The 25034-nt window shown below is 40.1% G+C and overlaps 1 protein-coding gene across 1 annotated transcript in view; it reads left to right on the top strand.

Annotated features, from left to right (window-relative positions):
* Nucleotides 1-5168: 5168 nt before the first annotated feature.
* The window catches only part of impg2b (interphotoreceptor matrix proteoglycan 2b), a 34647-nt gene continuing 14781 nt past the window's right edge, over nucleotides 5169-25034 (top strand). The window contains exons 1-13 of the mRNA XM_049570801.1: nucleotides 5169-5250; nucleotides 5585-5797; nucleotides 8227-8393; nucleotides 9800-9828; nucleotides 10559-10591; nucleotides 12909-12955; nucleotides 16266-19399; nucleotides 19961-20122; nucleotides 22331-22389; nucleotides 22571-22591; nucleotides 23295-23551; nucleotides 24601-24662; nucleotides 24748-24958. Coding sequence (XP_049426758.1) covers nucleotides 5169-5250; nucleotides 5585-5797; nucleotides 8227-8393; nucleotides 9800-9828; nucleotides 10559-10591; nucleotides 12909-12955; nucleotides 16266-19399; nucleotides 19961-20122; nucleotides 22331-22389; nucleotides 22571-22591; nucleotides 23295-23551; nucleotides 24601-24662; nucleotides 24748-24958 — 4477 coding nt within the window. The remainder of the gene's footprint in view (nucleotides 5251-5584; nucleotides 5798-8226; nucleotides 8394-9799; nucleotides 9829-10558; nucleotides 10592-12908; nucleotides 12956-16265; nucleotides 19400-19960; nucleotides 20123-22330; nucleotides 22390-22570; nucleotides 22592-23294; nucleotides 23552-24600; nucleotides 24663-24747; nucleotides 24959-25034) is intronic.

The raw sequence follows: 25034 nt of genomic DNA, 5'->3' as shown, positions 1-25034 counted from the left end.
GCTTCATTGTTTCGTTTTTTTCTGTGCAAACTTTTTTTTTTTTCCAAAATAAACCTCTGTGGTGCTTTTAGTTTGAAATAACAGAATTTTTATTTTTCAGTCGTTTTTCTAAATAAATGCAATTTAAATTTTGTCGGGTTTTTTGTGCTAATAAATTAACGGCAAACAAAGGAAACAATAAAATACCCTAAATAACTTTATACTATACTTTCTACCCTCACCTGGCCCTGGGACCTTGCCTGGCACTGGTCTGACCCTCATCTGACTCTAGTCTGGCCAAGGTCCGGCTCTATTGTGGTCCTCATCTGGTTCCATTCTGGCACTAGTCTAACACTCATTTGGCCCTTGCCTGGTTCTAGTTTGGCCCTGATGGGGCCCTCACCTGGCTCTGATTGAAAACCAGATTTCAAACTGTGGTCAAATTTCTTATAATCGATATCAAACTGTAGATTTATATTTGTTTTTATTAATAAATACCAAACAGAGTTAATAAAATCCTTTAGAAATACCTTTCTACCATATCTGTTATCATTTTCAAAATAAGAAGCCTTCTGTTTCGTCCTGTTTTATAGAATAAACCTTATTTTTTCTAACATTGAGGCGCAAGTCTTTTTCCAGAGGAATGTGGCTTTTAATTTGAAACCCAAACATCTTTAAAGCAGGAAGTGGAAGAACCAAAGAAAGACCGCCACAACATTCAGACCAGAAGAAAAAAATGTTTCTGAACTGCTTCCTGTTGGTCTCATAAAGACATGAGTCGGTTCAGATATGGATCTCGGTAAACTCCATTATACCTCAAGAATCTGATCGAGGACACAGAGACGAAAGACGAAACCAGAGGCCACTTCCCTCATTCAACATGATCCAGATGTGGAACCCCCCTGCAAAAAAACTCACATGTTCAACAGAAACATCAGCTCAGTCTTCATCATTAGTCACTGGTTTTTATTCAAATGATCAACAAGTCCTCCAAATTAAAAGTTGGTCAACAAGAATGACACATAAAATTATATTATTATACCGCTGTTAGTGTGCTGATACTACTGATGTGGTATCCAACCCTTAAAGGCCTCGAACAATTTTGGGGTTGCCTTAACACAGTGCGCTTCCTCGTCATCGAAGAGATTTTCTGTCATTTAACGCAGAACGCTTCCCCGCCATTGACGAGATTTTCCGTCATTTAACGCAGAACACTTCCCCGCCATTGAAGAGATTTTCCGTCATTTAACGCAGAACGCTTCCCCGCCATTGAAGAGATTTTCCGTCATTTAACGCAGAACGCTTCCCCGCCATTGAAGAGATTTTCCGTCATTTAACGCAGAACGCTTCCCCGCCATTGAAGAGATTTTCCGTCATTTAACGCAGAACGCTTCCCCGCCATTGAAGAGATTTTCCGTCATTTAACGCAGAACGCTTCCCCGCCATTGAGGAGATTTTCCGTCATTTAACGCAGAACGCTTCCCCACCATTGAAGAGATTTTCTGTCATTTAACGCAGAACGCTTCCCCGCCATTGAAGAGATTTTCCGTCATTTAACGCAGAACGCTTCCCCGCCATTGAAGAGATTTTCCGTCATTTAACGCAGAACGCTTCCCCGCCATTGAAGAGATTTTCCGTCATTTAACGCAGAACGCTTCCCCGCCATTGAAGAGATTTTCCGTCATTTAACGCAGAACGCTTCCTCGTCATTGAAAAGATTTTCCATCATTTAACGCAGAACATTTCCCCGCCATTGACGAGATTTTCCATCATTTAACGCAGAACATTTCCCCACCATTGACGAGATTTTCCGTCATTTAACGCAGAACACTTCCCCGTCATTGAAAAGATTTTCCGTCATTTAACGCAGAACACTTCCCCGTCACTGAAAAGATTTTCCGTCATTTAACGCAGAACACTTCCCCGCCATTGAAGAGATTTTCCGTCATTTAACACAGAACGCTTCCCCGCCATTGAAGAGATTTTCCGTCATTTAACGCAGAACGCTTCCCCGCCATTGAAGAGATTTTCCGTCATTTAACGCAGAACGCTTCCCCGCCATTGAAGAGATTTTCCGTCATTTAACACAGAACGCTTCCCCGCCATTGAGGAGATTTTCCGTCATTTAACGCAGAACGCTTCCCCGCTATTGAAAAGATTTTCCGTCATTTAACGCAGAACGCTTCCCCGCCATTGAAGAGATTTTCCGTCATTTAACACAGAACGCTTCCCCGCCATTGAGGAGATTTTCCGTCATTTAACGCAGAACGCTTCCCCGCCATTGAAGAGATTTTCCGTCATTTAACGCAGAACGCTTCCCCACTACTGACAGTATTTTCCATCTTTTATGACATAGCGTTTCCCCGCCATTGAAATCAGTGTAATAAAGAGGTTTATGTGACACCAACAAGATGGTGATGCTGTATGTTGTGATGCTGCAGTAGTGGTGGTAGCATCAGTGTAAGTCGAGGTCAAAGGTCACTGGGTTTCTGTCAGTGTGTTGTTTTTTCTTTTACCATAAAGCATGATTTTATTTTATTTTATTCTACTTTTTTTTCTTTCTAACTTCATTTCTTCTGTGGTGTTTGTATATATCACTGTGTGTGTGTGTGTGTGTGTGTGTGTGGTAATCTCAGGGTTTAAGCGTAGCCCCCCCTGCTGAGGACCAATCAATTTACAGCTCATTAACTGGATCAGACTGGAGGGAGTGGAGGGGGGGATTTTATGTATTTAAAGACAAAACAACAGATAACTATTTAATTAACAGATAATTATTACTAATTGTAATTATTTTAACCAAACATTCAGCTAAACACCAGAGTGCTGTAACACACTGTCAGGATTTGTTCCTCTGTGTCATCGCTTATATCGGATATGATTTATTTTCTGCTTTTAGAAAGATCAAAATGTTTAAGTTTGAAGTAAACTGCAGTCAGTTTCTGGCATGGTGTAGTACTTCTGGTGCGGTCCTGATGTGGCCCTCATCTGGCCCTGGTGTGGCTCTAGACGGCGATGAGTTCATGTTTTGCCTCAGCGGCCGTAGAGAAGCTAATCTGGGCGACAGGAGGTTAAGATTAGACAGATTTAGGGCCTCCGTGAAGACTCCATCCCGCTTCCCAAAAATACTCTTGAGTCCTGGAGCTGGAATACTGATCCAGACTCTCAGCTGGAGGCCAAGTCCTCGTCTGTCCCAGGATCAGTTCAACACTGTGTGAAACATTCACAGTGACAGAAACACTTCACTGGTGTTTTTTAGATATGGCAGTGTCAGATTTTTATTTTATGTTTTCCTTGGCCTCCTCGTCTCCTCCCGTTAATCTTGTTATCCAATAAAGGGTGCCTGCCATTGTTGACTGTGATTCAGTGGGGGGTCATGGTCTGGAAGAGGACCAGTCTAATTATAGAGTCCAGTTTCTAATTGAATCACCCCACTGTGGGGACTCCAAACAAAGACACAAACATCTGATGGAACATTTATTTTATATTTCTATATATATTTTTACATGCACACTGTTTATTCACTGAGCTGACGTCTTCGGACCGGCCTCAGTGGGATTATTGTCACACTTCGAACTGGTTCAGTGAAAACGAGCGGGGGAAAGCGTGGGCTCTGAGGCGCTCCATCATCACCTCTGACCCTTTAATGCCCGATGTGACCTCGCAGAGCATTCAGGTAATCCACAGATCAGTGTGCTTTAACGACCACCTGGCTGATGACCGACTTGTCGGCTCTGACTGTCCTGTCCTGGCTGGATTCCGGTTGTGTTGTGGTTAGATCCTGGATAGATTCCAGTTGAACTGTAGCTGAATTCTGGTTAGATTCTGGCTAGATTCTGGTTAAGTTCTGGCTGGATTCTGGCTAGATTCTGGCTAGATTCTGGTTAAGTTCTGGCTGGATTCTGGCTAGATTCTGGTTAAGTTCTGGCTGGATTCCGGTTAGATTCTGGCTAGATTCTGGTTAAGTTCTGGCTGGATTCCGGTTAGATTCTGGCTAGATTCTGGTTAAGTTCTGGCTGGATTCCGGTTGTGTTGTGGTTAGATCCTGGATAGATTCCAGTTGAACTGTAGCTGAATTCTGGTTAGATTCTGGCTAGATTCTGGTTAAGTTCTGGCTGGATTCCGGTTAAGTTCTGGCTAGATTCCGGTTAGATTCTGGCTAGATTCCAGTTAGGTTCTGGCTGGTATCTGGCTGGATTCCAGTTGCATTCTGGCTAAGTTCTGGCCAGTGTCAGGTTGGATTCCAGTTGGATTCTGGCTGTTGTTTTGTTTGGATTCTGGTTAGGTTCTGGCTGGATTCTGGTTGGGTGGCTGTAACATGCCTGCTCAATTCCAGCTAAATCCCAACAAAAATTGCTCCGACTGAGCTGAGATTTCATCTTCTTGGGACCAATTTTGATGAAAATTTGTCAGAAACAAGTGAAAGTTTTTTTCTGTTTTTATTATTTACATTAAGACTTTGAGTCCACCTGATTTATTAACTGTATTTGGCTTTTAAACCTGGCCTTAAGATACATGACAGACTATAATGTGGGTATGAGCTGATACAAGGACATTTCAAGTGGACATTTTGTGTTTTACTGCAGGAGGAATTAATAGTTGTTAATAATCACATTAATAAACATTAAGATCTCTGTCATTAATACATTGTAAAATTTAAATTGTGTTTTCATATTTGAAGATGAATGAAACTGAACATATTTTCAGATTCAAACATAAACCAGCTGCAGGTCTGTGCAGCAGTTTCACTGATTTGTGGAACAACAGCGTCATTTTTTGGAGCCATAGCACCGCGCCGGTAAAAATCTAATAACTAATTAATTCAGTTATTTTTCAGTGAAAAGTCGAATCCCGAGTCTCGGACACAATCATCCTGTTTGATTTCCTTTAAGCAAGACTGACCTGTTGCACCGAAGCGCGGCGGCTCTGACAGTCATCCACTGCAGCGGCTTAACAAATAGGATTAGAGCAAAGAGAAAAAATCTCCCCGGCAGCAAAGTCCCATCTGCTCACCTGACAGAGCAACGAGCAGCGCGGCGACGCCACGCCAGGACCGTACTGAACCTCCACATACTGAGCTCACTGTGTACTGGGACCTGGTGGATGGACACCTGTGAGACTGGAGCGGCTGATGAGCTGAGGACGTGGACATAAGATACAGAGTCCGGCTGGACGTTCAGATTAACTGAGAGATGGAAGGACAGAGCCGGAGGGTGGTGCTGTGGACGATCGGGGTGGTGCTGCTGCTGTCAGGGTATTTCTACACAGAGACCGGTTCGTATGCAGTTTCTATTACTAACAAGAGATACCTATACTTCTACAAGTACTCATTTACTCAAGTAAAAGTACCTGTACATTCATATACAATTCCTGCTCAGTACACAGGTATCATCAGCCTCATGTAGTTGAAGTATCAGCAGTAAAAGTACACAAGTATCATCAGCTTCATGTAGTTAAAGTATCAGCAGTAAAAGTACACAAGTATCATTGGCCTCGTGTAGTTAAAGTATCAGCAGTAAAATTGCTGGTTCTGAGCATATTCAATGTTTGGCAAAGTAAATCAGAGTATAAAGTAGTGGCAGATGGTAATAACAGAGTTAATGTACACTGTCTGGTTTCCTTCCAGATGCAACTTGGGAGCAGACGTTGGACTCGGAGGAGCGTGGTGAACATTTGGACTCAGACCAGCTTCTGTACAGACAACACGGTGCTCTATCTCGAAGAAAAAGGAATATCTTGTTTCCCAGCGGAGTCAAGTTTTGCACTCAGGAGACGTTCGACCAGGCCGTCGCCAACCACCTCAACTACTTCCACCTCAGAGGTAAGTGGGCTTGTGCTGGTCCTGGTCCTGGTCCTGGTCCTGGTCTTTGTTTCCTCCGGTTTGTTCCCTCAACACTGGAGGTGTTTCACTGAAGCTCTTATCCAAACGAACTTAATCCTCGAGTCTTCCGTCATTAAAGGCAGCCGAGCCCAGAAAGGTCGTAGGTCATGCAGGGCCAGATGCACTGTAAAAACACGACCTCCTTAACTCTGAGGCTTCAGTTTTGGGTACTTCCTGTGGTTTCAGGGTCAAAGTTCATCTCTTACAGGCCTTCAGGCGTGAACCTTAATTAAAGGAGGAAATAATTAAATCAATAACGGACAGTAATGTTGAGTTTTATCCTTCGATCTCAGAAGGACTGATGTTGGACGTCAAACTGAAAGGTTTATCTGTTGATCTTGGGAATCACTGGACAAAAAACTCATCATAAGACCCACTGACTTTGTTTTTCTGAAGCTTTCAGCCAAAGCCAGTGGCCTTCATCAGTGGATGCCGTTTGCTCAGTTGTCATGCAGATGGTTTAGTTGTTATGTGATAGCTGTTGTTTATGTTGAAGTGAAATGACGTAACTTGAACAGCTTTCTGTTACGCTCTCAGATGATCTACCCACCTGGGTCCAGACCAGTGATGCTCAACTTACAGCCCACAGGCCGAATCTGGTCCTCAACAGGGTGCCAGGTGGCCCCGAAACCATTTTCTTAATCACAGGGAAAATAAATTGGTTCACACTGGTATGTTTTAAACTTTTAATATACATTAAGCTGTCGTCGTGTGGCAACTGGCTGTCCACAAGGCACACTGTAGTAAGACAATTGAAATCACTGAAATGACCAAACTTTCATACGTATTTCGAAAATTTACCATCTGAAGTTTGCTGGAAATGTCGATGCAGGCAGTTTAATTTTGACAGCTATTTTAGATTTAGTCAAAAATGTTCATTAGTTTTAGTCACAGTTTTTATTTCTTATGGTTTTAGTCTAGGTTTAGTCGACAAACATTTACAATTAGTAAATATAAAGTCAAAACATTTCACTCGACAAAAATTCAAATTCACCATTTCCGTCAACGAAAACTCAAATATTTCATCAAAGAAAATTCTAAACGTTTTTATTGACGAAAATTTTAAACGTTAATTCAAAGTGTTTGAGTCGACAAAATTAAAAATGTTTTAGTCGAGAAGAATTCAAAACATTTTAGTAAGTATGAAAATTCAAAATGTTTGAGTCAATGAAAATGTAAAACCTTTTAGTCCAATAATTTTCATCACGTCTCCTTAACAAAAATGAGACATAGGTTTCGACTTTTTCTTCTGGTTGTATTGTGTCGTACGACTCTGCCTATTTAAACACCAACATTATCAACTCGTCTATCTTGTCATCTTTCTGCTTCTGTGATGCCCTGGCCCCTTATTGATCATCCAAAGCCAGGGGGCTACCACAGCATGGCGACCTCTGTGTGGCAAATCTGAGAGCGTTCATGTGATCAGCAATTGCTTCATGGAACTGCTTCCCCTGACTGAAATGACCAAAAGCTGCTGGTGCATCAGTGCCGGGGAGGATCCCCCCGGACCCCCTGATTCAGGTCTGACTGAGCCCTGAATGTCCACAAATCCTAGAAACTCCTATCCCTGGTTCAGAACTTTGTATCTGCCCACACTGCTGAGTTCGCTGATTCGTCTGAAATCAAAATATGGTTTCTCTGACAACATAAAAACAACCAACAATGGCGAGAGTCATAGACGAGACGGACGCTGCTGTCGCAACTGTTCTTAATCAACATGACTTCTTGTTATCGCCTCACATTGTAGTTTGTGTCCTTGTTGCTCTGCTCCAGAGCAGAGGAACTCAAACCTTCGCTCTGAGAGTCCTCCACCTGAAACGACCCTTTCTCTGTGGTGTTGTTGAGCTCCGGCTCCAAACAGCTGATGTTTACCAATGATTCAGACTTTGATGAGGTCACTGTCTAAATTTAGCAGTTTGTCTATTCTGGACCCAAATGAAGACATTTGGATGGTCAGGTTTATGGAAACATGCTGACAGAACTCCAACCATAAACAGTAAACAATAAACAGTAAAGCAGATCTGTTGATGTTTACAGAGATGGATCTAAGACATATTGGTTTTCAGCTCGATGAGCAGGAGAACATTCATGTCTCTGAGAGTCATGGTCAAGTACTCTGCTCAAATACAGATTCAAGGTACCTGTACTTTACTTGAGGATTTCTCCTGCACTATGTGTCAGAGGGAAGTCTTGTACTTTAGTCACTTCCTGTCCAGTGAAACCTTGAATCTCCAGATGTGTTGATGTTGGGTGTTTGAAGGATATTTCTGTACGTGCTGAGACCCTTCTCCTTGCAGGGACCTTGAGTGGTCCTCATGTTCGAGACTTTTTGTTTCAGGGTTATAACTTGAGGTTGTCATGTGTTTCAGTGTGCCAGGAGACGGTGTGGGAGGCATATAAGATCTTCTGGGACCGGCTGCCAGAGCGGGACGAGTACCAGGATTGGGTCGGTCGCTGCATGGACGGCTCCGCCACCGTCATGGACATTGGCCGGTTCTTCAGCCAATCAGAAGAACACATCAGCCTTGTCAAGAGTGTGAGTATTTTAATGTTGAGTGTAAGTCTGCGTGACAACAGCCGACATGACTGTGCGTTTGGGTTTTTATTTTAGTTTAAAGGTGACAACAAAATAAAATAAAATCAGGCTGTGTGAGGAATATGGACGTGACGGTACATTCAGATTCAGATTCAGATTCAGAATACTTTATTAATCCCCGGGGGAAAATTGTTTTTGTCATCTGTGTTTGTGTATGAATACTACATTAAAGAAAAGGTGATACATTAATACATAGTGTATAATAATGAACATAAATAATTCATGAATATTGTCATATAGTGTATAATTCAAAATACTTCTATTATTATTATTACTACCATAAGCAATAAAATATATAAATTATAATACAACCCTGATTCCAAAAATGTTGGGATGCTGTGTAAAATGTACATAAAATAAAATGAAAAGAAATAAAATAGAATAAAATAAAATAAAATAATTTGTAAATATTTCTTAACATTCAGTGGGGGAAATACTCTAATTATTCAACATGTCCTTTTTTTCAGTAAATTAGACAAGACATGGTATTAACGGTATAAAACTATAGTGATAAAGAAATTCTTACATTTCAGTCTATAAAAAAGATGTTGAATGAAGCAGAACGACATGGGGATAAAGTTTTGAACACACCAAGTATAATTTATTTGATATTTTGAGGAGCCTTTTGTTTGAAGTGCCAATTTTCATGAGTGAATTACGCATAATGTCAATGTTAAGACATGATTAGACGCAAATTCCCGCAAGGCAGTGCGATGGACCCGATGGATGTGACACGTGGTAAGCAGAGCGTAATACATTCCTTTTTGAAAAGTCACAGAATTAGTAAAAGTCTTAAAAGTTTTTGAAGAAGTCATGGAATTAATAAAAATCGCTAGAAGTGTTTCAAAAGTCACAGAATTAGTAAATCATCAATTTTATTAGTTTAAACTTTAAATATCTAGTCTTGCTGCATCTGATTAAATACAAATTATTCAGTTCTGTTTTTATTTGCATTTTGCACAGTGTTACAACTTTTTTTTCCCTTTTAATTACTGTTGTAATCTATAGCTCAGTACAAGTACAAATACTTTTTGGTTTACAAAAGTTCAGACAAATACTTGAGGTCTGAGTTTGTGTTTCCTTTCAAAAGACTAACAAATAAAATTTACTAAAAAAAACAGAGCTGGACGTTTCACTAAAGATTTTAATCTATTTTAGTATCTTTGAAATATACGTAGATATTAGGTAAACTGATAAAACTTCAACTTCAAATAAAACTTTAAAATTTTGATGTGAGGCCACAAAAAGGTGACAAACCAACCTCAGCCGTCCTGTTAATGTCTTTCTTTTTATTTGTTACAATCTGTGATGTTTCTCTTTGCTGACGACGTGTTTCTTTCTTTCAGAGAGTCGCCATGGCTACAGCGATGAACAGGTCGGTTTACGAGCGTGTGTTTCATTTCAAAGTGTCATGTTGATGTTGTGTTGTTGTGCTGGTTTTCTTAAATAATATTTATTTAACATCGTCTTTCAGTGACGAGTCTCTTAATCGTATTTATTTTTTAAAAAGCGTGAAAACAAATTCAGGCAGTGGGGTGAGACAGTAGCTCTGTAAACTCTGCCTTTAGCGTGTGATTGCTGCTTTGTCTGGTCTGTGTTGTACTCTTCTTTATTTCCTGTTCAACACTTGTGATGTTTTATACTGCAAATTATCCCTAAGTCCTTACGGTCTTATTTTCTTTACAAATATTAAACAATCGGCCATCACTTTGAGAATGTTCCAACTTGTTTTTTTCCCCACACAAAACAAGTTTTGTTTTGTTTTTCTATATCAAGTTATTAATTTCAAACAAACAAACAAATTGATTTTAATCGGAGTCTGGTTCAAAAGTTCCCACAGATTTGTTCACTTGTTTGGAGTTTCTATGACTTAATTATGAACAGAAACTTTGAAGGCATCTTCGATAAAACTATTACTGTACAGTGTCAGATAATCTGAAGGTTCAGATAAATATCCTCACCCTCTCATCTCACAGACGTGAAACCCCAAAACTTCGGGACTTTCGTTTAGCGCTGTTGCACTAAAATTATGGTTATAAGTGAAAGTTATAAAGTGGAAGTGGTTGTTTATTGACACCTGTGCTGTGTTTCATTACCTGCTGCAGTGTGCCCATCACCTCAGGTCCTCCTCCGTGCAGGTAGGCCTGCAGACACCAACCTGACCCCGAGTCAGTCCACCAACAAACCACCAAAACTGACAATACAGCAGAAATGTCATTTGCACACACAAAAACCTGATAAATATTATTATATATGTAAATTACGTACAGTAAGTACAAGTATACATGTAAATTACAAAGTAAATAAAAAATTAGTAGAGATATAAATTGCACATAAATATGTAATTTACACATGAGTATATTTGGAAAATTATTTGAATATGTTTAGTATAGTATACAAATACATTACAAATAGTTACATGAATAAATGTACAGTACGTGATTGACATATATAAATATATGTTAATTACATGTAAGTATACATGTGAATTACAAATAGTTGTAATTGTAAATTACAAATATAAGTATAAATTACACAAGTTTTTCATTTTCATATAAGCAAACAAATGCATTAACAATACTGAAATAACTAGTTACAAGTAGTACAGTCAAATATAAATAGGGACGTTTCTGTATTTAATTTACATATAATAGTATATGTAAATTACATGTAAGTGTACATGGAATTTACAGATTGTTGTATGTATAAATTACAAATATGAGTATAAATGTACGCAAATGTATATGTAATATATATATGTATATGTATATATATATATATATGTATGTATGTATGTGTGTATATATATATATGTATATATATAATGTGTATATATGTACATATATACAAATAATACAAACTACATTCTTCAACTGAAACCTGGACTCGTAGAGTTTTAATGACTCGGTAATTAGCTGCTTCACACTCAGCCAGATGACGAGGAGTCGAGACGCTTGCTTGTTGTGCTTGTTTAACTTGTTGCGCTTTTTTTTTTTACAGTCGTGTGGTCTTTGTTAATTTGGCACTGTAAAAGTGCCTAGGCCCAGCTGTGTTGTTCTTTAATGACTTTAAAGGGGAATGCCAACTATTTTAAGGGTTCACAGATGTTTCGTCACAGACTGGGTTTCTGTTCAAGGCCCTGAAGACCATCTCTCAGTAAATTTTGGTTTTAACTGATTATTAAGAGTTTTAAGATTTAAAAAAAAAACATTAACTGAGAAAAAAAATCTTAAAATAAGTGGAAAATTCCCCTTTATAAATCAGCTTCTGCCCATTTTACTGATGCTGCTTTAAATGCTGCACTCCTGGACTAAAATTTAGACTCTTACTTTTAACAACTGTATTTTATTTTTTATTGTTTTTACTTTAATATAATTTATTTTCTACATTATTCATCACTGCTGTCCTGTGAAATCTATGTATCTTTACATTTTTTGACGAGCTCAGAAAATCAGGCGGCCGATGCACTTTTCACACAGTCTAAAGGTTTTTTTTTTTAAATTAAATTTATTTAGCTCAGAAAGTAGAAGATTAAAGGAACATTTAATCGAGGACTGAAATTAAATATTTATGTCATTAATGATTTTTATTTATCTTAAGAAATATTTTCTATTTCATTCAGGAGGAAATACTCATCACATTTTGGTTGTGTGCAGTTTCAGGTTGTTAGTGATTAATCGACGAACTAATCAAGAAAATCTGAAAAATTCAAACTCACTACATGTGGACTTTTACCTGGTTTTCACTGGACAGTAACTCATCGTTCTGTAACATTTATGGATGTAATCATTCAATCTCTGATCATAACAAGAAAAGAGCTGTGATTACATACAAAAACCATCAATAGTCCAGTCAATCTGTGGTTCATTCAAGGTCTTATGTGATCCTCAGAGGCATCCAAATAACATCTTAAAAGTATAGCAAAATATGCTTAGTGGAACAAGGTAAATTCCAGGGTCAAAATTTAGGGCCTTCGTGTCACAGCATCAGTGCTTAAAGTTAATTTTTGGAGAAGTCACGGAATTATTAAGTTTTTGGAAAAGTCATGGAATTAGTGAAGCTCTCCTGTCCCATGACTGGAAAATAAGTTTCACTTAATCCATGAAGGTGTACTTATAATATGTGACACAGGAGGGTGCTGGGACTAATAAAAACTATACAACATTACTGTTGCGGTTTCTCCTTGGTCAGGCCCTTTTTTGAGCTACACTGACTGGACTACAACGCAAATTAACAAAATTAATTAAGTTTAACATCAATATTTATTTGTGAATGTTTAATGTTGAGTCCTTCTGTAAACTTGTAATTTCTGTATGGTTATAATCAATAACTATCCTGATGTTTCTTTTTCTTTCACATTAACAGAAGATTTAAAATGTGACAGAGAAAGCTGTCGCTGATAACTTTCTCTATTTTTCCCCTGAACACTTTCCTGTCTCTGTTTCTGTCCTGCAGCTCTGAAACAACAACGGTCCAGACTGCAGAATCAGTGACTCAGCCAGGTAAACACTCACCTGACGCTCACTCTCTGAATAGGTTTTCACATACCAGAAATTTGCTTTGGTGTGTAACAATAAACACAGTAAAACAAAATCAAAGTAAAAGCAACAACCGCAAAATTCAGGAACCATAAATGAATAATAGGGAAAAAAAAGAAAAAAAGTGCAGTGTGTTTGTTTTTAAAGGAGTTGTACAGTTTTAAAAGTCGCAGTTTGTGCAGTGGCGTGAAACATTCACAGTATGAACTAGAAAAGGAAAATAAAAACAATATTTGCAATAAATCTTAATAAGTGTTGTCAACATTTTTGTTCAACAGAGTCAGAATCAGAAAAACACTATTAATTACTGAGGAAAATTGTGATGTCACAGCCACTTTGATGTAAAGCATAGAGAATTATAAGAAAGCAGAGATATGAAGTAAGAAAATGAGAAGTATGTAGAAATAAAAAATAAAAAATATATGTGCATAATGCTACAATGTCAAACACTATAAAATAATCTAAGTATAAAATGTGTATAATATGCTAAATATATATGGTGTAGAAGTATAAAAATAACGCGCATTATGCTAAGTTACAATGCATGAAAATATAAAAAATAATGTATAAAAGTAGTATGTTAAGTTTAGAGATATAAACATCTGTACATTATTCTACATCACGATGTATAAAATAGTATGCAAAGTTTAGGAATCTAAAAGTATGTACATTTTGGTACATTACAAAGTTAAAAAACTAGTATGTAAAACTTAGAAATAAAAATAATGTATAAAAGTAATACGTAAAGTTAAGAAATATAAAAATATATGCATTATGCTACTTTACAATGTATAAAATAAAGATGTTGAGTTTAGAAATATGAAAATAATTTGCATTTTATCACATTAGAATGTATAAAACAAGTGTGGCAGTTTTAGAAACATAAAAATAATGTGCCTTGTGCTACATTAGCAATGTATAAAGCTAGTATGTAAAGTTTAGTAATATGACAGTAATGGGGGAAAAAATGAAAAAAATAGTATGTTAAGTTTAGAAATATAGAAATAATGAGCGTTATACTACATTACAATGTATGAATATAGTGCGTTAAGTTAGAAATTTTAAAATCTGTGCATTATGCTACATTAACAATGTATAAAACTAGTATGTAAAGTTTAAAGAAATATTAACATGCAACTATTATGCTACAATGTACAGCACAATATCCACATAAATAGAAATAAGAATCACAAATACATTTAATATGTGCATCAGTTGTTAAATATACATTCAAGAGTGGTGTTGGTAAAAATAAATTGTTATTTTTTATTTATTGAATATTTTTTACATCAGACTCATTTAGCAGAAGCTTTTATCCTAAGTGTGGTGCATTAAGTTCATTCATTCAATACATGTATGTGTTTTAACCCGGCTATTATGTGTTTAAACATTTCTCTTTTTTATTAACTTTCACTGTTCAAATGTTGACGTAAAGCTGAAGGAAGCAGAGCAGCTCATTCATTAAAGGACAGCAGGTGGTTAATAGTGTCCTACTGGTGACCTATTGAAAGTCTTTAATGACCCCCTGGTGGGCGTGAAAAACAACGCTCGTACGAACCTAAATGTCCGTACAGGTTTAAGAGTCTGTTGACAGCTAACACCCACCTCAGCCCATGTGAAGGAGGAGTGGGTGCAGGAGACTGATTCCCGTCACACGCTCCGCTCTCAGAATAGATCTGTAAGCCTATTTACAGGCAGCAGTCTGGTCAATGAGCAGAGGACCAGAGGTGTAGACGTGACTGAGTCACTGCAGGACAGGTATCAGGGTTAGTGAGATCACAGCTACAGGTTGAGACGCTTTGTTCGCAGCAGTCGTCGCTAAAGCAGCTTTGTTTTTCAAAGTTTAGTGAAAGCAGTGTGGCACGACTTCACCCACTTCAAAGGTTCATGGAGAAGTTAAAATGTCTGAAGAGGTAAAACTCCAGCAGGACTCGACCCAGATAAACGCCAACATTACACAGCTGTAGATTTCACACACATAAATGGATATAAACCCTTTCAGGGCCGACGTCACGATGACATCATGTTGTCACCTGGAGGTGCAGCTGCCTCTCCCCCACAGGGCTGGAGGCTCCATAGGAGTGTTAAAATGTATTTGTCTTGTTGTGTTATTGGGAGCCAGAATAGAAGGAGTCATGGCTCAAAACCAGCCGCCACTGCCCGTCAACAAAAACAAAGACAACTATGGTTAAATGTGATAAGACCAAAGGACTGGACGGAGGCCATCATCAAAAATGCTCACATGTGCAGCGCACACTTCATATCAGGTTAGGGAAAAAGTATTTCCTGTTGTAGGGATGAATAAGGTTATGTGTATTAAGGGTTATCATGTCCACCTCATCAGAAACTGGGGAGGGATTAAGAGGAAGATTGGATTTCTCTGCAACGCTAACTTTTTAGCACATTAGCTAACGTTAGCTTCCATAGCAAAACAAACAAGTGTGGTCCTCCTTTGTAAGATTGGCTTCCTGTGACATCATCCATCCACTGAGTGAGAGCATACGGGTCGGCCAGTCTGGTCCCGTTGGTCAGTGTTTACTTATTCAAGTAACACTGGCGGTCCCAGAGAGTGAGTGACCTGACATGGTGCGTTGGTAAATTCAGTCTGACGCTCTACACTAAAATGAGAGCCCTGTTGGTGGAAGAAACGCAGCGTTATATTTCTACATGAATGAACCAACGGTTAAGTTAATCACACATTCACTCCGCTCGGCGCTCTGCTGCTCCGTCTCCACAGACAGAGTGTCCAGAGTGCGCTCTGCCACTCTGAGAGTGCGCTGCTCTGGATAACCCAACGCTACATTCAGACAGCGCTCCCAATTTATCAACGCTCCAGTTTGTGTCAGAGTGCGCTCCCACACTCACAATGAGTGTTTCTGAACGCACCACTCACATCATCTTCCTCTATCGTCTAAAACAAGACAACACAACTTGTTAGCTAGCGCTAGCTAATGTCTGTGGAGAATTGTTTTGCCTCCAGCTAAGCCCCGCCCACCAACAAACATCAGACTGTTTACTAACAGTAAAAGGGTCTATAAAGAACAAACAGTCAACCACAGATTGTATTTCATTAATAAACTTAGGACATTTTAGCAGGGATCACCAATGCCCCAAAACCACTGACAAATTTCTGAAAGGGTCTGAGTCTTACAGCTCTGTTTGGTGGTCTTGGCAGTATATGTCATTCCCCTGTATGATTCTGCATCATGCAACTCCTTGAATTTTCTTTCCATCGTCCTGATCATGTCATTTTAACTGTGTTTTCATTTTGCAGGGGAAGACGTTAACACGGAAGTGATAAGAGCAGAAACAGGTGAAACAGCAGAAGAAGAACTAGCAGTTGAAACAGAAGATGTCACATCGGACATAATCTCAACCGACCAAGATGACCTTTCACCGGACTTTGAGGGCACTGATTGGACACCTCCATCCTCTACAACCGAAGGGTCTGTTCAAGAGGCTGCAACATCCTGGATCGGGATCCCTGTGGATTTGACCTCTGAGCCTGAGGAAGATGTCCAGGAGACTGGAGGTGGCATCACTTCAGAAAGTCCCCCTTTGGTCATTACTGACACTCCGAAGACTGAAGAAATAGGTGTTGAGGACATTGCAGAGGACATTGCCACAGAGGTTAGTGACTCTGATAAGCCCTTTGATGGGCTTGTTGAGGATGTGGGGCGAGACCAAACTGTCCCAGATACAACAGAGGAGGAGGCTGCTGTGGAAGATGCAGTAATTCCTGATCTTGGGAATGTGCCTGGATCTGAAGGGATTAAAGAAGTTACCCCAAAAGGTGAAGAGCCACCCTCAGAAGCCATGGCTGAAGAGGTCCTCACAGCAGCTACTGTTGTAGTTCTTACAAGCCCCACCACAGTACCTGCTACAGAAACTGCCACACTGGAAGAGTTAGGGCAGGAGGAATTCCTACAACCTGCTGCTGAGGCTCCATCAGAAGTTGTGACCGAGCTTACCCCAGAGACAACTTCTGAGGTCATTGTGGGCCCAGAAGGTGGAGAAGTTCCAGACAACTCTTTGGATATCACCCCAGATGTTGCGTTGACTGATGAGGTTCAAACTGAGGATTCACCAGAGCCAACTGATGAAACTGTGCCAGATGCACCTGAAGTAGTTGAAGCAGCAATTCTTGAAGAACCCGAGGAACATCCTTCAGAGGTCAAAGTCAGCCAAGATGAAACCGAAGTCAACACAGAGCCAACTCCAACTGTATATCTGATAACAGATCAAGATTCAGAAGAAGAAGATGAAGTATTTCTAAATGTGACTCCAGAGCAAGAATCTGTCTCGGACATGGAAATGGAGGTTCCTTCTCAGGCCTCGATTCTGACAACAGACAAGATAGCAGTAGAAGTTAGTAAAGACGCTGGAGAGGGCGACGCACCAGAAGACACACCAAAGCTAACGGCCGAGGTTACTTCTGAGCCTGTTGTAGTGATCTTACAAGAAGACAAGGATGAAGATTCCTCCTTTGTCCCTGAGGAGGTGCCACCAGATGCTACAGTGGCCGAGACGGAGGTCACAGAGGAAGACACACCTGAGGAGAAAAAAACAGTAGCAGAGGCAACAGAAGAAGAGGTGAAAGTAGAAGTCAAACACGAAGAAGCTTCGGTTGTTGTTGAAGATGAGACAACTGAAGCTGCTGTTGAAGTGGAGTCCACGGAAGTGATAACAGCAGAGACAGGTGAAACAGCAGAAGAAGAACTAGCAGTTGAAATAGAAGATGTCACGGTGGGGGAAGAGGAAGTGGTCGAGGCAGCAGAGGAAAAACTATCAGAGAAAAAAGAAGGGGCAACAGTTACCGCGGAGGATACATTACAAGCTCCAGTACACGTCACAGCAGAAGAAGAACCAGCTGAGGCTACAGTAGAAACAGAAATCACTGAAGAACGGCCAGTAGAGACAGTAGATGAGACTACAAAAGAAGAAGGAACAACCCAGACTACAGGAGAACCAGTTGAAAGTGCAGAAACACCTGAGGAATCTCTTGAACCTGAAGAGAAAAAAGAAACAGATGTAACAGCACAAGAAGCAGAACCTGAACAAGAAATTGTAGAAACAGCAGAGCCGACAGGAGGTGCTGCAAAAGAGGAAGAACCTGGAGCTGAAACTACTGAAGAGACAGAACCCACAGGAGAACCAGCACAGGGAGTGGAGCCTGCAGAAGAAACTGCAGAGGAGTCAGCAGAACCCTCAAGAGTACCAGCACAGGAAGTGGAGCCTGCAGAAGAAACTGCAGAGGAGTCAGCAGAACCCTCAAGAGTACCAACACAAGACGTGGAACCTGTAAAAGAAACTGCGGCAGAAACAGAACTCACAGAAGAACCAACACAAGAAGCAGAACTTGTTGAAGAAATTTTAGAAGAGACAGAACCCACCAGAGAACCAGCACAAGAAGCAGAACACATAGAAGAGGTTGATGAAAGGAAGGAACCTACGGACAGAATTGCACAAGATGCAGAGCCTGAAGTGGTAACTGATAAATCGGATCTTGATATAACATCTGTAGATAAAGAACAAGAAGCAGCAGGAGGGGAACCATCGGACAGAGAAGAAGCTATTTCTGAAGTCTTGGAGGAGATATCAGAGGACGAAGTCAGTATTGCCGAATCAGAAACAGAAGAATCTGAACCAGAAGTTGCTGAGGAAGTTGTCCCAGAGACTCTTGAGGAAACCCGAGACATTGATGAGGAGATTACTCCGGTTATTTTTGTTGTTCCCGAAGATACTGAAATTTTATCACCCGCAACAGAGGTGGAGGAAATACCTGAACCAGAGGTAACAGTGGAACTTCCAGAAGACCCCAAAGTAAGAGAAGCACCAGACACCAGTAGTAAGGGTACTACACAGGTGGTTGAGCCTGAAAGGAAAGTTCCAGAATTGGAATCTTTCCCTGAGAGAGAAACTGTCCCAGAGGCTGCGAGTGAAACATCGCCAGAGGTTTCCCATCCAGGGACTGCCACAGGGGGAGATATCACCAAAGCAGAGGAGGTCAATCTAGAGTTTCCTGATGAGCCTGTCCCAGAGGGCACACCTGAAGAAGACCTAAGTGAGGACAGTGTTCAGGTTGTCCCAGAGGAAGTTGAGGGTATCTCCCCTGATGTATCAGCAGAGGATGCAAATCAAATCACGACAGAGGCCCCAGCGGAGGTCACATCAGAGCCCCTTGCCAAAATCACCCCAGAATCTGTTGCGGAGGTCACTGCAGGGACAACGCAAGGCACTGCAGTGGATGCCACTGAGGAGGCCACCCCTGGTCCCTCTTTGGAGGTCACAACAAAGTACGTAGTCGAGTATAACAACGGCAACTTCCCAGACCTAACAGAGAGGCCTTATGACTTAGAGGACAACTTATTTGGAAACAACGCCTTTGGGTTGGAGGACGAGAACTCGGTAAGCAAATATTGATTTGTTGTAGAATGCCTGGGCCCAGTTGTTCAGAAGTATTCTGAAAGGATTTTGGCGGACTGGATCAAATCTGTACAATAGCAGGGGTGTAAATCACTAGTTTCATTACAATACGATTTGGACAACAATACGATACTTGCCAATGTAACAAAGTCTGCTGGAGGTGCAGCTGCCTCTCCCCCACAGGGCTGTAGGCTCCATAGGAGTGTTAAAATGTGTTTGTCTTGTTGTGTTATTGGGAGCCAGAATAGAAGGAGTCATGGCTCAAAACCAGCCGCCACTGCCCGTCAACAAAAACAAAGACAACTATGGTTAAATGTGATAAGACCAAAGGACTGGACGGAGGCCATCATCAAAAATGCTCACATGTGCAGCGCACACTTCATATCAGGTTAGGGAAAAAGTATTTCCTGTTGTAGAGATGAATAAGGTTATGTGTATTAAGGGTTAAGCTGATCAACAACTGGGCCCAGGTCATCCTCCAACAGTTCAGCCCTGGTCCTGATATGATACCAACACCAAACTTGTATGTTCCTTCACATTCAGATCGGTAATGAGATAGATGACACCCTGCTGTGGCCCCAGAGGCCCCTGAAGGACCAGGTTGTGGAGCTGAGCCTCAAGCTGAGAGGAGAAACCTACAACGACGCCCTGAGAGACCCGAGCAGCTTCCACTACCAGCAGCTGGCCCGACACTTCACACGCAGGGTACGCTGGCTTTTACGAGGTTTACTCTGAAGTTTTTCTACATTCAAGTTAGGGTGATCATGGTCACCTAAAAAAAAAGAAGTGAAAAATAAAGTTGTTAACTAAACCGAAATAAAAAATGATTTTACAGACGTATTTCACTGCTTGAATAGAGGTCATTACACATCCTTCAGACTTTCAAGTACTAATACTACAAACCTTTTAAACTTGTACTACATCCCTCATATCTTTATGTACTAATACTTCAAACCTTTTTAACTTGTACTACATCCCTCATATCTTCATGTACTAATACTTCAAATCTGTTTAACTTGTACTACGTCCCTCATATCTTCATGTACTAATACTACAAACCTTTTAAACATGTACTACATCCCTCATATCTTCACTTATTAATACTACAAACCTGTTAAACTTGTACTACGTCCCTCAAATCTTCATGTACTAATACTACAAACCTGTTAAACTTGTACTACGTCCCTCAATCATGTACTAATACTACAAACCTGTTAAACTTGTACTACGTCCCTCATATCTTCATGTACTAATACTACAAACCTTTTAAACGTGTACTACATCCCTCATATCTTCACTTATTAATACTACAAACCTGTTAAACTTGTACTACGTCCTTCAAATCTTCATGTACTAATACTACAAACCTGTTAAACTTGTACTACGTCCCTCAAATCTTCATGTACTAATACTACAAACCTGTTAAACTTGTACCCTATATGTATCCTTTTTTCCAGTGTAAGAACAATCCAAAGAAAAAATGAGTCATTCCTTGTTTTTGGACACAAACTTGGCCTTTAAGGGTGATTTTGATTCTGAAATGTAAATAACATAAATAATATATATAAATAAAACTGTTTTTGTCTTTGTGTAAACAATGATGATTCAAAAGAAGCAGAAAAGTGTAACAGCTGATTCATGACTGTTTTTAACCACAGAGTCTGTCCAGTAAAGTCTCAGCTGTAATAATACTACAAACCTTTTAAACTTGTACTTCATCCCTCAAATCTTCACATACTAATACTACTAATACTTATTAAGAATCCACAGATGATTAGGTAACAAACACAGTTGTTAGTTGCAGCTTCAGTTCATCCTTCAGCCAGGTTTAGTGGTTTCAGTGGTTCCTTCTCTTCACTCCTCTCTCTGACGTCCAGGATGCACGCTCATTACTCGCCTGCGGTTTCCTGAGAACTGCCGACTCAGGACTTTGGCTCTGGTTTAAAGGCCTCATAGTGTTTTTCACGCTTTAGAGCTTGAGTTTCCTGGGCCCTGCCAGCGGATCGATCTATATGACCCTCCTGCTGAGGCAGAACCAGAGCTGGAAACCTTCATACACAATACGAGCAGTGACTCACTTTGGAAAAACAACGCCGTGCCAGGAAAGTAGAGATCGTCGCCGGTGTATTCCCCTCACCGCCGGGACTTTTTCAGGCTCTGCTCCACCTTCAGTGACGTCGGGGAGCTGGTTTATGGTTTGAATGTCGGGGTGGAGGTCGTTAATGAGGGAATATGAAGTGGATAACAGAGCTGATAGAATCAGCAGGAGTCAGGAGAATCTGGGTGTTCAGTCCAAATACAAGATTTCTACAGCTGAGACTTTACTGGACAGACTCTGTGGTTAAAAACAGTCATGAATCAGCTGTTACACTGATGTTTTTCTGCTTTTCTTGAATCATCATTGTTTAAACAAAGACAAAAACAGTTTTATTTATATATATTAATTATGTTATTTACATTTCAGAATCAAAATCACCCTTAAAGGCCAAGTTTGTGTCCAAAAACAAGGAATGACTCATTTTTTCTTTAGATTGTTCTTACACTGGAAAAAAGGATGTATATATAGATAGATAGATAGATAGATAGATATAGATAGATAGATAGATAGATAGATAGATAGATAGATATAGATATACAGGGTACAAGTTAAAAAGATTTGTAGTATTAATACATGAAGAGTACCACAGTAAGTTTTTCAGTACAAATCCAGTTCTCGTCTCATTAGACAATACGACAAACTTTTGGACATCATTGCTCCTGGAGTTGATTCAATGCTACTTCAGTCACACAAATTTTAACAGGACTCGAGTTTTTGATGTCTGCTGTTTCAGTTTGTCGCTTCAGAGGGAACAAATAAAGAATCTGAAAACTTCAAAGAAAGACTCAAACTTATTTTCTCTCTTTAACTCTCAGATCGAAGACGCCTTTGAGAGGCTGCCAGGCTTCAAGAACATCTACATTGTTGAATTCAGGTAGAGTTCCTGTAAAGTACGATCCCGATAACTGTCTGAGCAAATATTACCGCTGCTTTGAGAACTCAAACCTTTTATTGATCATAAACTGAGACATCTTTAATGTAAAGTTACAAACAGACTGTTGAGATGTTTATACGTTTTTTAATATGTTTATGTGATGTGCTGTTTCTGTCCTCAGGCCACAGAAGGATCTGGAACGGTAAGTTTTTCCTCATTTGGACCTCATCAGCTGGATGTTTGACACCATTTTGGTTCTTTTCAGACTTTTTTCTTTTCAGCGTATTTTTAATGGTGCACAAAGTTCCAGTTGATTAATGTGTGATTATCTGTCAAGTTGAAGCAGGACTCAGAGGGCAGACTTTGAGAACCAAACCTTTAGAAGTCATGGAATAAAAGTTGCTCCGTATACGAGCACAATGTTGTCTCCCTACATCATTTGTGTCACTGTGACTACAAAGACTTCCCCAGAACTGATTCATCTTGTTGTTCTAAGTGTTTATTTGAGAGTCTGAATCTTAAGTGTAGACGAGTGGTTTACCTCTCCTCACCTTGTCGTCTTGTCCTTGCAGCCCCCAAGCTCCCCTCTCAGTTGCCTGTCGCAGTAAATAAGAGCTCTGCTGTTACTCTGCTCTAATTTCCAGTTAATGTCCTTAACAATAGTCAATCGGCTCTTAAGTGGGATAAGTCGCTCACTGCTCGCCGGCCACCTGCAGCTGCCAGATTACTCTTAAAGGTTTACGACCTCCCCTCCTCCCCTCTGTCCAGGAAAGTGCCCCCTCCCCTCCAGAGACACTCTAAAACTCACCTGAACTCTGCAGTAGTAGAAAGTGTCAAGCTGAAGGAGAAAGTCGATAAAATCCTCAAAGATGAAGAGATTTTGTTTTGATGATGTTCCCTCTCAGAGGTTTGGTGGTCCTGGTGCACTACGCCATCACCTTGGAAGTGGACAGCGCCAGCGGCATCGCCAATGACACGCTGGACTTCATCTCCCTGCAGAACAACCTGGTGGAGAAGAACTATCCCGGAGCTGCCGAGCAGCCCACCGTCGTCTACACCATCACCGACTTCCGCAACTACATCACTGAGGCGCTGCACAAGGACAACTTCATGTCCAACAGCAGCCTGGAGAGGCAGCCTGACGACCCACAGCTGGAGAATGGTAGTTTGATTCAAAAACTGTTTGATGTTTCCTCCCACTGACTTGTTGGGGGTATTTTTAATGTTTATCAATACAAATTTATTTCTGCTACGTTAAAAAAAGGTTCAACAGGTTTGTAAATTCCCACAAATTTCATACTAACTTTTTCAGGATTTGGCGCTAATTCTAGATATAATAGAAACATTTTATGCCTCTGCGCTGACGACAGTCGTGGGGGGATGCATTATGTTTTCGGACTGTCTGTCCCATTCTCGTGAATATCTCAAAAATGCCTCTTCAAATTTGGCACAAGCGTCCACCTGGACTCAACAATGAACTGATTAGTATTCGGTGGTCAAAGGTCACTGTGAACTCACAAAACATGTTTTTGGCAGTAACTCAAGAATTAATTTGCTAATTATGACAAAATTTGATTGGATAAAACTTTGAACTGATGACATTTTCTGTCCAATTCTAATTCTAGTATTGTGTTTTAACTGGATTTGTTGGTGCTAAATACAGTTAAGTGAAAATAACAGTTTTTCATCAGTTCACAGCAGCTCAGCCAAACATGCAAATAAAAACATTCGTCTACAGTACAACACATATGCAGAATAAAATTCCAATCATAGATTAATAATACATTTTTTTAAAAAATCAAGAAAATTCCCATTTCTTAATATTTCATACCAGATAGTTAATTATTTGAAAATTCTGAACTTGTATATTATTTTAACAGTTAAATAATTTGGGTATTTAACTTTATCTGTCTTTATTTTAGTGCACATCTCTAAACATGGTTGTATTTTTATTGGAAAGAGGATGAAATATTCTTTCTGTTCTTGTCGTTAAGTCTTAATAAATAATATTTTCAAGTTGATTTTCAATAGAATGTTTTAACTTAAAAACGATGATGTTAAAGTTCCAGTTTGACCCTCACTTGAAATTTAAATCTGCCAATCAAAGAAGACGTTCAGGACTCAGTAAAATCTTTTTATGGTATACATTCCCTTCCTGGCGCATTTGATCCAAGAACATTAAAGGATGTTAACACTGACTTTGTTCCGCAGCGGAGAACTTGTTACCTGATGTGAAACCTACGAGCCGAACGGCCGACGCCTTCAACAACATGGTGAGTTCAACTGAAGCCGAAGAAGAAACTGATCACAGACATGAACACCCATTCGTATCAACATCAGTACACTTTCTTTTTTCAGGATAACGTCCTCGCTGCAGAGAAGCCTCCCGATGCTCCACTTCATGAGGCGGACACCAGCAACATTTTCCTCAACAAAGAGGACTTCCTGTTTGACCCCTTTGACCAGTGGAAAGGTCCTCAGGGCGACGTAGTGAGCGAGAATGACGTCTTCATGTTTGACGAGAGCACGAGGCCTCCGGCCGCAGAATTCCCTGAGCTGCAGAGTGAGAGTGAGCAAATAATTTAATCAATAAAGAACTTCCACACTGGCAGTTAAAATCCCATCCTGTCGGGTTTTTGAGACAG

This window comes from Epinephelus fuscoguttatus, linkage group LG24 (genome assembly GCF_011397635.1).
Source record: "Epinephelus fuscoguttatus linkage group LG24, E.fuscoguttatus.final_Chr_v1".
NCBI classification, from domain to species: Eukaryota; Metazoa; Chordata; class Actinopteri; order Perciformes; family Serranidae; genus Epinephelus; species Epinephelus fuscoguttatus.
Note: the sequence above shows the minus strand (reverse complement) of the source record. Positions and strands in the feature narration are given on the sequence as shown.